Source organism: Larus michahellis, chromosome 1 (genome assembly GCF_964199755.1).
Source record: "Larus michahellis chromosome 1, bLarMic1.1, whole genome shotgun sequence".
In the NCBI taxonomy this organism is placed as follows: Eukaryota; Metazoa; Chordata; class Aves; order Charadriiformes; family Laridae; genus Larus; species Larus michahellis.
The window spans coordinates 54,070,653-54,083,052 of record NC_133896.1 but is presented as its reverse complement, the minus strand read 5'-3'; the positions used below and the strand labels follow the sequence as shown (position 1 = coordinate 54,083,052).

Below are 12,400 nucleotides of genomic sequence, written 5' to 3'. Positions count from 1 at the left end.
GGAATTTTGCAAATCAAGACTGTACTAAAGACACATGAACAGCTTTCCTTCTAAATTAGGAAAATGAGAAGAGGGCTTTGGAAAGTGATAGTGGCCTGAATCGTTAGGATCTTATAGGATCCCCATTGTAAACGGGAAAGGAAGGGCAGACCCTAGTTGTTAAGTTATGGCTGCACAAGAAGCTTAATGAAGCAGCAAATGGGGTTACGTGTACTGATGTTCCCAAAAGCCTAATAAAAAGGGGTTACTCCCAGAGCAGCACAAACTGTATTTCTCCTGCACCTGTGCAGAGATAACAGCCCAGGGAATTTTGCAAAAATACGGTTTATTTCTCCAAATCCGAAAAGCAAACGTGTTCTTGACTTGTTCCTCAGTCAAATTCCTTGTTCTTAACCTGACACAGCCGGCCCATGTGGGGTCTGGCACGTGGACTGGAGCTAAAGGAGCTTGCCACCAGTGGCAAAAATCTGTTCGTGGTCCAGCCATCAGAGCATGGCACACAACCAGATTACATTCACAGAGGCTGCACGGAGGAAACGTAACATGCTGATCTCCTCACTCCCCAGGTCCGCAGTTATGCTATGGCTCAGCGGAAGGCTCTCTAGTTCCTCAAGATGTCTGGCCCACTACAACCATTTTGGGGGATCTTGCATTCCTCTGCTTTAGGGATGTTCTCTCGTCTGCCCCATGCCGAGAAGCAGTTTTGCTCTGGATAGTAAGTTGTTGTTTGTGAGCAGTAATTGCTTTTGCTTGCCTGGGGAATCCAGAGAGGCTGTTAGTAAGGAACTTGTGAGAAAAGCACCCTGGGGACCTCTCCTGCCACATCTGAGGTAAATGGTTTGTTAAATGGCAGTGATTGGTTTCAAATGGTGCAGCTGCAGGAGGGCTCCTCCTCCAAGAGTCACCTGCAGCTTTGCCAAGGGCTTGCATCTCCAGTGAGGTGTGGGTCAGACCAGTCCTTTGTGTAATAATCTGCATGGGCCTGCCCCGGGCAATTTAGAAGTGGTGGCGAGAATTCTTGGTTGCTCTCTAAACCTTGTGCCACCTCTGCAAACCCTATTCCATCCAACTAGGAACTCGCCAGCCAGCAGTCTCCAAGAGGAGGCTTCACAGTGAGCGCTTTTGCACCTTCACTGCGTGCAATCCAGCCTCCTTATCTGAGGGATTAAACGTGCAGGAGGAGGAGGCAATACTTGTCCCAGCAGCGGTAAACTCGGAGCAGATTTTCTGTGGGAAGCCATCTGTCAGCTGGGGAGTGGTGCTGTGTCAATTGATCGGCTCCACCTCCAGCTCAGCTCTGCAAACTACGGATCCCTGACCTTGCAGGGTGGCAGTGGGGGAGTACTAGGATCTCTGGAGGCATTGAGATCCTATAATGGAGCCTCTACTCTTTCAGACTAGGTGAGGGACACCCTGCAGCATCTTGCTGTCTCTTGCAGCAGTTAGCTGTGGAAAGCCTGAGCTTGCAGGTGAAAGAGCTGTAGGAGAAAGACGAGCTTTTTCTTGTAGTCAGGGGACTGTATTTCACCTGGATGACGTGCAGTATAAGGGACGACTTCTGCTTCGAACTCCACCTATCCCAAACTTAAATCTGTCTCCCAGTGGCAATGTTGAACCATGTTTTGGCTATTCCAAGGTGAAAAAGGGAGGTGAAGAGTGTGAAATTTCTGCAGGAGAAAAATAGGAGCTCGTAATGTTTGGTAAAAAACTTTAATGTCTGGAGGGGTAAAATATTCCTTTTTGGTTTTAGACTGCAATAAAGCAATAATGATTCTATGGGGTATATGTGTGTAAAAATGATAAAAATCCCTTAGATTTATCTCCTAATTTAAAAGCTTTCACTGTAACACCACAGTGAGGTCAAATTCCTGCTGTGTCTGATAGCCCTGTGGTTCTCTGTCAGTTCAGCTCCTTCTGTTTTTCCCTGACTTTCCATCAGGTGTGGTCAGAAATAAGGACAAGAAGGAAATTGTGGCTCTCAGGCATTTTTCTTAGTTTGCTTGTTGTTGCCCAAAAGGCACTCACTGAGATTCCTATCCAGCTCTATCAGCAATTCTCCTGATTTATTATGAGAGGGACACTTTCTTCCACAATGTTGTCCGTCCTTCCTTGCTCACCCCTCTCTTTTCCGATTGCTGAGTTTGTTTGGGAATGAAGAACATTTGGCTAGCCCAAGTAGTGGGGTGATCGAGTGCCAAGAGACAACTTGGCAAGCCAAAAGCTGGACTGGCTTGCACCTCCTTAATGCTCTCATTTTGAATAGAAGTTGCCTCTTCTTGCTGCTTCTATAATAAAAATGCAAGCAGTTTCTCAAGAGCAATTATTACATGCACAGCCAAGTGGTCTGTGCTGTTTGATTTAAGGAGGGGTGCTTACATTTATCGGTGGACAGGAATTGTTCAGCTGGGTTGCGATAAAGCTCTCTATTTGGTGCATTGATTTTTGATGTTCTGATACACTCTGGTTAGTGAGGAACTCTGAATTTTCTCCCCCAGCCTTTGAGGCTGAATTGCCATCAACAGTCGGGCTGTGCGCTCGTGTGGAACGAACTGTGGGTGGGCACTTTAGCTGGAGCATCTGACCCTGTTTAGAACCGCGGGGAGGGCAGTATGTCCCACACTGCCACATCTACTAACTCCTGCATGTGTGTGTGTGCGCACAGCCTTGAAATACTAGTGGGTTTACCATCTCCCATCCCCTATTCGTCACTGAGGAGAGCGCCCAGGATATTTTCAGACAAGACTTCAAGGTGCTGTGTGTCAAATATTCCCGTAATTCAATCGCCAGGTCCTTTGGATCTTGGACTCTTTGCTAGAAACCGTGGAAATTCGCAGCCAATTCAGAGGTTCTTAGGCATAAGTACAGAAAAACTTTTGTTGAATTTAATATAAAAATAAATACTAGTCATCAGTGTAGCTGTCTTGCCTTTTCATGTTGCGGTACGGCTGAGTCTTTGCACTCTTCCGTTCAGTTTGCTACAAGTGGCTTTCAAAGGCACAGTGCAATGAAGGGAATTGGAGATGTTTGTTCAGGCTTTCTTCAAACTCTGGCAGATGCTGTGACAATAGTTTAATCTTTCCTCTGGCTTTCCTGATTTTCTCCATAAGCTTCAAAGATAAAAAGTAGCTTTTTATCGGACAAGTAAGTTCTTTTCCTGAGCACAGTTCCGGGAAAAGGAGGTGAATTCCAGTGACAGAAAGTATGAGCTGTTTTCCACAGACTGGCGGGCCCAGTTGCTGCTCCTATTTTTTTAACTTGTCTCCGATTTGTTTCTGCCTTCTTTTCCTTTTTCTTTTTGTGTACGTTTATTTTTCCAGTGAGCAAAGAGCCGGCCCTAAGAGTACTTTCACAAGTGGGTGGTGAGCTGTGTGGAGGAAGTGAACAGACTTTAATCACCAAACCTCATAGGAGAGGCATGAGGATCTGGGAGCAAGGACTCTTTCGTATAGGATGTGATCCACAGGGAGTTCAGGAAAGTGAAACAATCAGTTTAAGGCTGGATGCAGGATCAGAGCTTTTTTTTTTTTTTTTTTTTTTTTGCCCTGGAGTTGCTGAGCTATGGCATGTTATGCCAATGGAGAAAATGGTTATAGGTAATCAAAATCATAACACTGAAGAAGGGATGGACAGATGGATCGATGGATGGCTGATTAACTGGCATCCCTGCTGAAAAACAGCTCTACCTGCCAGGCTGTGGGAGAGTGAGCTCTCTGTAGGAGAGTGAGTTGGTAGAGAGCTGTTCTAAATGTGAATATCTTGAGGTAATGTCTTAAGACATTTGCACAATGAGTTTCCCCAAGTCTAAAACTCCTGCCTACCTCCTTTTATATCTCTGGTTCAGCTCTTTGGGCTTATTGAAAGAAGGTGGGGCTGCTATCTCATTCCTAAAAGTGGTGATTGGATTTGGAGAACTTTCTTATTGTAATGGGAATCTCTGCAGAGAGATATAATTTAATTCTGCTTTTTTTTTTTTTTTTTGGTTTGCTTGTGATCTAATCCTACTCTACAGAAGTCAGTGGGAGTTTGCAGTTGATTTTAAAAGACAGAAGATCAATCCATAAGAGAGCATATTGGCAAATGCTTTTTCCATTCCCTTCCATCATGAATTGGGCAAAAGCAGGGATTTGGGTTTTACTGGATCTATCACAAATTGAAAGCCTGGTATCTCATGAAATCCCAGGACGAAAAAGGCTTAGACTATGCCATGGGAGAGCTGAGATCTGTACAAAACTCCCTTGGAGTCTTGGAAGCTATAAAATGATACAAGTTCTGATTCTTGCAAAGATGAACTTGATATGGTAGAAGGATGTGGAAGCAATACCCAGAGAAATATTGAGCTGACATTTCTCTAAAACATGGTATAAACAAAACCCACGATAGTTTAAATTTTTTTTTTCCATTTTAGTATGTTTTATGTTGTTCTGAGACTGAGCCTTCACAGTTGTAGCACTCTGTGCTACTGCTTGCTTTAAGAGGAGCTTGCAGTGGAGGTTCTCAGGGCTATTTGTGTCCAGTAGTTTTGCCTACTCTAATTGTATTTCAGACTGGATGCTCAAACTAGAGTGACTGTCCCAAACTAAATCAATATCAAAGCTGCTGTGTATCCTGTTTATACTACGTATAATGTTCTGATAATCCTGGGATTAAAGCTCTTAATTTCTGCTGCCATGGCATATTTTGTACATATTATCTTTTTCTGTCCTCACTTGTGTACCACTTGTTCCCTGTCTGTTAGAATCATGCCTAGCATTTGAAATCTTAAAGTAATTTCAGCAACCTGCCTTTAAAAATAAAGTAAGGACAGCTGTCCATAGAAAGGCTTTTACTTCCTTCTCACTTGCTTCACTTAAATTTTAAATTTTTAAAACTTAAAAATCTTTAAGCTCTGGCTGAGACATGAAGCGTGTGACTGCGTGCCTCCCCCTCCATGCTCAATGGGTTGACTAGGAATGCTGTTTATTTCCTTTGACCTATTCTTATTTTCTTTTTCTCTCTCTTCTTCTCTTTGACTTCCTATTCTAGGATGAGTCATCCATGTTCTTCCAGTTTGGCCCATCAATAGAACAGCAAGCTTCTGTCATGCTCAACATCATGGAAGAATATGACTGGTACATCTTCTCCATTGTCACTACTTACTTCCCTGGTTACCAGGACTTTGTGAACAAGATCCGCAGTACCATTGAGCACAGCTTTGTGGGCTGGGAACTGGAGGAGGTCCTCCTGTTGGACATGTCCCTGGACGATGGGGACTCAAAGATCCAGAACCAGCTCAAGAAGCTCCAAAGCCCTGTTATCCTCCTCTACTGCACAAAGGAAGAGGCCACCTACATTTTTGAGGTGGCCAACTCTGTGGGTCTGACAGGCTATGGTTACACGTGGATCGTGCCCAGCCTGGTGGCAGGGGATACAGACACAGTGCCATCCGAGTTCCCCACCGGGCTCATCTCTGTCTCATATGATGAATGGGACTACGGTCTTCCTGCCAGAGTGAGGGATGGAATAGCCATAATCACCACGGCTGCTTCTGATATGCTGTCTGAACACAGCTTCATCCCTGAGCCCAAGAGCAGCTGTTACAACACCCAGGAGAAAAGGATTTACCAGTCCAACATGCTCAACAGGTAAGGGAAGGGGCTGGGCGAGCCTTACAAAAAAGGGGTCAGAGAGAACCACTGAGACCAGAATAATTCTGCTACGGCACGTGGTGCTTTGGGACAGTGGGTGGGGCTGGCCAGAATGTGGGCAAGGGGAGGCATGCTGATGGTGGGACTCGTGACGCTGTGCATCATGAGTGCTAGTACTGTCACCCCCTTAGAAAGCATCCGTGCAACGCAGGGGGGAAGCCAGCATGAGCAAAAGGAACAATGAAGGCATAGTGCAAAAATCTGAGTGTGCCCCTCGATGCACAAAATTTTGCTTTTATAACAGTTCTGAACTTCTTGGCGTGTCTTTGCATGAATGGGTCTGTAACTCTCAGGCAGGTTCTTGCTGCAAGCAGTGGGGATGTTTGTATTGAAATCTAGAAGGCATCAGGTTCTGTTCCAGGCACCGGCAGTATGTGAACAGGTGTCCTTTATAGGTGATGGTTGTGTAACCCACCTGGAATAGTTTCATGGCATCTGTTGTCTGAGGACCAACTGTCCTTCTGCTGGCCATTAGCCCTGAATTACAGGAGAGAAGGAAGTGCAGAGAGATGGGAGAACTAGAGCTGCAAAAAGAGTCAACAACTCTGCTCAGCTCCTGCTTTATACTGGAAGCCTTTAAAGCCTTTGGGTGTCTTAAGAATCCAGGTTACCTCAAAGAGGTGGATTTGTGCTGTCACCCTGCTCATTGGCACCTTATTGGCCATTGTCTGCTGTCTGTTTTGGGTCACATTCTCTCTTGTGCACATTGTGCAGAGAGCCTAGGCACCTCCATCAGAACAGTAATTTTTTTTAGATGGAAAAGGGCATTTAAAAATAGGGAAAACTTATTTGAATAAACATCATCTTTTGATCCAGATTCAGATTTTCTTAAGAAACAGTGCTAAGACGCTTCTTTGAGGTCATAGAGGAAGGCTGTGGTGGAACAGCCTCTAGAACAGCACTCTTATCACCAGATCTTCCTTTTTGTCCTAGCTGGATTTTTAGTGTGTTGCTAAGCAACCCAGATAATTAGACATAGGATCTGCAATTAGCCTGATGCCCCCTGACCTGCTCAGCTGTCATTCTCCAATGTTTTACATACAGAATCCTTGGGCAGGTTGGTCTCTTTGTGGTAGGACAAGGGGAATCCAAACAGTAGCCATCAGGAGAGGTGGCCACACAGAGCTCAGCATCTTTGTTCATTTGTCGTGATGAATCATGGAACAGTGTAAATGTGATGGATTGCTTTGCGTGCTGTGACCCCTCACTGTCAACTGTCTTAGGCAGAGAGAGGGACTGGTGAACAAGAAAGCAGATTTTGCTTTGCCTGAAAGTTGGGGACTGAAAGAAAAGTCTATTATTTGACCCATTATATTATCCATAATGCTATCTGCTGTTTGTCTCTATGATCCGCTGGCATATTATCAAGTCTTACTGCCTTTACTTCATCCCCATATTGGCTTTTTGCTGTCTGCAAGCCTTGGAACCACCACAGGCGCCCAAAGCTTTTATCAGTTTCCTTCCCAGCTAGGCTTAGGGGTAAGGGGTGTTTTCTGCTGCTCTTTTGAGTCATCCCTGGAATGATTAATCAGGGAAAATATATTTAATATATACAAAGTTATCAGAAATACCATCAAGGCAGGCTGTTGTTCGACCCTTCCAAATGAATAGGGATTTTGGAGGGAGCTGCATTGTCCCTTTTCAGCAGTTATCTAGAAAACAAAATGTTGTCCCCTGCTATGTGATGCGGTGTTCTGCAGAGACCTTCTGCTAATTAGTTCTGTTGACACTGTATTAGCCTGTGCATAACATCATACCCATATAGCTATGCTGCTTTGAGGACCCAGCATAACCTGTCCGCATAGCGCTTCTTTGCATTGTATAGGAGTCGCCAGCTCAAAGACTCTTGAGTCTCTGGGTATGACAGTAGTGTTGTGCCGTGTAGATGTGCCCTGAACCCTGGGCACCCCACATGAAAGCGGTTCTCGTCACTTTTGAAAATATTAGCTTTCTTCTCACCTTCGTGGCCCAAATCATGCTGTTCCTTCTCCCTTGCCTGCTTTGGGTACAGCATTCGTGGGAATGACTGCAGATACATGTAGATACACCCGGCTTAGTTTGGATTCCAACATCAGTCTCACTGAGAAGCAGAGTCAATTAGTCCATGCCAAGCTCCGTTCTGCCACTACCTAGATTGCTGCAGGCACCTGAGCTAGCTCAGAAATAATTACGCTGTGTTGCAGTTTGTGTCTGTGACCACAGTGCAGATATTCACTTGCGCTGGCCTGTGCTCTGCCAGTCTGGGCGTTCCGCCCCCCGCAAATGTTTCCACCTTCTCTGTACTTCTGAGCGAGATGGTTAAAAAGTTTGATTTCAGTGATTTTGGCACGTAGTTTTCTGCTTAAGTGAAATTACCTTCCGGCACCTTTAGATGTAAAAAAGCTAGTGGTATCCAAAATAAGGCATTGCTTTTACAAATCCAAAGGTTCAATGGAAGTGTGATAGCTTCAAGCTCAGCCTTACAGCCTGGAGTCTGGGCAGGAGGAAAGGCAGAGGAGACGGAAAAGACATGGAAAGAAGTAGACATGAAGATATGAGTTCACCTCACTGAACCAAAACCCACAGAGATTAATGGCTGTAATCTGTGTTCATACCTTCAAGTCCTGTTGAACTCAATGGAATTTACTATGTGCTAAGCTTCAAACCTCTCCTGATATACTTTGTCTGTCTCAGGTCTTTAAATCTCTCCTGAAATGCTTTGTCTATCTGGGATATTACAGATTCTGCAGACCTGGCTGCTTCATACCTTCCCTAACCCCTTCCACCTACTAAGATCCCGCAGCCCTTGTGCATTGCGTACACCAGGCAGCACCAGTACCTGCATGTCTGGGACACGGTCTAGCTCACTTTGCACTGGACTGAAGGTTCTGGAAAACTAATTTTAGTCTTGCCCTGGACCCGGCAATACTATATTCAGCCATCTGCAACTTACAGTTCCCCCTCCACATGCCTACACAGAATAGAGAAATATATGTACGTGGGCTTGATGTCTGGGGAGACTGCAAAGTGTATGTGACCTCAGATAATACATCACCATGTAGCTGGTGTTTCAGAAACCCTTGAAGCTAATCCAAAGTGGTCCAATTTTCTTCAAGTCCATAGCTGGGAGGCAGCGCGATAAAGGAATTTTCCCGGTTTATTCTTCGGAGAGTGACACATCCAACTAAAAAAAATGTGTAATTTAGTTCAGCTGGGGCACATTATACACTAAGACTGTGAATTAGTCATTTCTCAAGATCTGCCTTTGAACTCTGACCGTTTCTTACTTTTTTTTCCCTTTCTGAAAGTGCAGTAATTCTGAATGCAGCTAAAATCAAATGGTCTTGCTCAACGTGGTCTCAGTTGGTGGTCGATCTCGGTGTATAATGGAGTAAGGAGGAAATGAATTGAATATTGCTCAGATTTAGAAAGAAAGCTCAGTTTCTCCATGTCTCTCCCCCCTCTTACATTGACACTTGTTCATTTTTGCAAGAGCTTGTGCAAACAAAGTTTTGTTTAAAGTATGGCTGCAAGTACAAAAAGAAGCAAGACCGACTTTTGTCTAAATGCCATTTCTTGCCAATGTAGGTGTTTGGTCTGCATCTTGTCATATTAATAATGGTCTCATAGCAACTGTTTCTTGTCTGTCATGAAGCCGTTTCTCCTTTGTGTTAGGCTGGAACTGTAGAAGTATGATCACGACCACTGAACATTGCAGATTTTGTCCTAGAAATGAGCCCACTGGTGAGATAACTCCACTAACTAGTAGCAAAATGATACGTGGAGAAATATTTGTTCTACAAGAATTGTTAGTTTTCTTTTTGAATGATTCTTGAGGAATTTTTCCTCTAGTGAGGGATTTATCTCATTTTATGCTGATAATAGGCTTAGGTGATCATTTGGAGTCCAAATATCCAAATGCTGTTTTCCAGTTCAATTACGCTCTGTAATTCTTTGCCTGGTTTGTAATAAATACCTGTTCATTTATTCCTTCATTGTCCCAGAAAGAAACCTGGTTTGAATATTCCAGTCTACCAAGTTTCTAGTAATCTCAGTGGCCAGACTTATCCTGGGCATCCAGCAAACCACTGTGGTCTCTGCCCACTTATACTGGATGAGAAGATTACAAAGGTTGGGAAGGAGTTTCTAACAGGATTTTCCTCTGGAGAGATGCTCAGACATGGAAGCTCTTCCCTCTTGGCCCTTCCAAGGAGAGTTGCAAACCTTCTAGGCATTCTGCAAAGCTCATCTATTCTCCCTTCACCATGGCTGCTGAGGAGTGAGTGGGCAGAAGTGGATGTGTTTATAGGCAGCCTTCTGCTTATTTCGTTATTTTAATTGATGGGACAGATTTCCTTGAGCTCGGGATTGGTGCTTCTCATTACATTTTAGAAATGGGAAGAAATAACTAAATGACAGGAGCATTCTTGGGAGTGGAATTCAGGGATGAGTCATGAGAAAAGAATATGATTTCTGGCACATATTTGAGGAATAGAAGTTCAGCCGTTTCGTATGGATATTCGCAGTCGTTGGTCTACATAAGCTGTGTTTTTATTATAGCCTTCAATGAGACCTGGGTTCTTCCTACTGGTTGTCATGGCTGCTTGTGAATGCTGGGCCATAACTACTAGTTTGTTGTTGTAGGGTTACTAATGAGTTCTCCACTGATTGGCTTTAATAGTCTCTCATTTAACACCAGGCTGCACACACCAGATTTCATTTTAATAAAAAGTGCAGTGAAGCATTCGCTTTGGAATGAAAATACAAATGTGGAATTATACTGCCTTTGCAAAGAAATACATTAAGAGGGGAACAAAGGTAGGTTCAATTCTGTGCCTCAGATTCCTCAAATATAGAAACAGCTGGCAAGCTAGCTCGGCACATAGTTTGGACATGATACTTCCACTTTGGGCGAAATACTAACTTTCATCTGGAGCTTTCCATGCCAACCAGTTAAGAAATGCGAAAGAGCCCTTGATGAATGGTTGGAAACTATTTTCCCTGGAACACCCAGGGCAAGCTCTGTTCTCACATGGCCACATTCCCCTAGTGGAAACTAGGAATTGCTGGGGCTTAAACAGAGGAACAGTGAGTCAGTGAGCAGAGAAAGTACTTGAAATAGGACCACACAAATATATTGCTTCCCTGGAGACTCAAGACCTTAGGGGCTATATATATCCCTGGAAAGGTGCAGTTCCCCTTCAGGGTGTTGTGCCACCCTGATACCCAGGAGCAGCACCATGCCCATAGCATCCTGGACCTCCTTTCCCTAGGTCAGTGCCAAGAACAGCCCAGGTAGTACCTTTCCTTGTTTCCCGGGCCTCTCCCAACTCACCCTCCTGCCCTGTCCTCTCCAGTCACAGCAACTATCACCTGCCGTGTTGGACACAGGGATTATCATATATCATTTGCAGGTGCTGACATGGAACCACTCTGTGTTGTCTCCTAGCCAAATGAGCCACACGCCTTCACGCAGTGCAGCAAGGGAGTTGAGAGCAGGAACGGAGAAAGGACCATTTGTGTCGCCCTTTCTCCATTCATAGGACCGTTGAGTTAACCTCATGCTAAGGCAGGAGCACTGGCCAGCACTGAGGTCTCACTGGCTTTGGTGGGGTGGCATCTACCTGCTTGGCAGCTGGCTGGGCAGCCCTTCTCCAGTGGTGGAAGGCACAGTTCTGGGACTTGCTTCTTAACTGCCAGGAGGAGGGGAGAGAAGGTATAAATGGCACGTTCCCGCGGATGCAGGAATTGCCCTTTTCGGAAACTTGGAGGGTGAGGGAGCATGTGTAACTTTTGACCTTTCAGAGCCTTTAAGCCGGTGTCTTGTTAGCAGCTTGTTATGTTCCCGCCAGTTGGTGTGTCCGGCTGCCGTCAGGCTGGTGCTAGCTGGCAGCACGTGGCGTGAGCGCTGCTGATGGATTAGAGATCCCTGCTGCTGAAATCTGCTTGTTCCTGTCACCGCTCCAGCAGCAGCTGGAGGCCGGGGCTGGCCCGCGCCTCCCGCCTCCATCAGGGTCTCTCTGCCTCCGTGCGTCCCCTGTTACACATCACCTCGCTCTCTGTTGCTTGCACACCGCCATCGCTTTCTTTTTTTTTTTTTCCCTCCCTGCCTTGCGTCTCCTGTTGCATTTCGTTTGTCCTGTGTGTGTTGCTCCCTGTTGTTTGTGGTTGTTCAGCGCTGGTGAAAGGCTCCAGGTTTGTAACCCTGGGGCTACCGGTTAGTCACACCGCCCGCCCAGGAGGTGAGCAGTGGGGTGGCGGGGAGCATTTATGCATGTGCCACCACATCTCGGGGGCAGCGTTGGCTTCCTCTCACTCCTTTTTTCTCTGTCCCCTGAAGGAGGATGCTGAGGGGGATGCTCTTGACCCAAACCTCCCCTGTATGGGTGAGCTGCTAAGGGTGCCCAATGCAGAAGGGCATGGTCTGTGCCTGGCTGTCCCCCTTGCTTTGCCCAGCCCTTAAGCAGCGCTGCTTGGGCAGCGGGAGGGATGGCTGCCTCGCAGGGGAAGGTCTAACATCAAACCAACTCAGCACGCTGGTAGAACACTTCAGACCCCAGGCTTCTCAAAGGGAGTATATGATGGGGGGACAGCAAAAATGTTCCTCAGCAGGTGCCACAGGATGCCATGGTACTGCAGAGCAGGGCTTTGTCTGAGGGGGAGAGGAGGCACTTGTTCTGTGTGGACAGCTGGATTTTTCATCCTCTTTGCAATTAAAATAGGATGGGAGGGTTCAA

At 45.7% G+C, this 12,400-nt stretch overlaps 1 protein-coding gene across 2 annotated transcripts in view; it reads left to right on the top strand.

Moving 5' to 3' along the window:
- The window catches only part of GRIN2B (glutamate ionotropic receptor NMDA type subunit 2B), a 209,538-nt gene that overhangs the window by 82,406 nt on the left and 114,732 nt on the right, over nucleotides 1-12,400 (top strand). For both annotated transcript variants that reach the window (XM_074577022.1, XM_074577013.1), the window contains one exon: nucleotides 5,023-5,621. In XM_074577022.1, coding sequence (XP_074433123.1) covers nucleotides 5,023-5,621 — 599 coding nt within the window. The remainder of the gene's footprint in view (nucleotides 1-5,022; nucleotides 5,622-12,400) is intronic.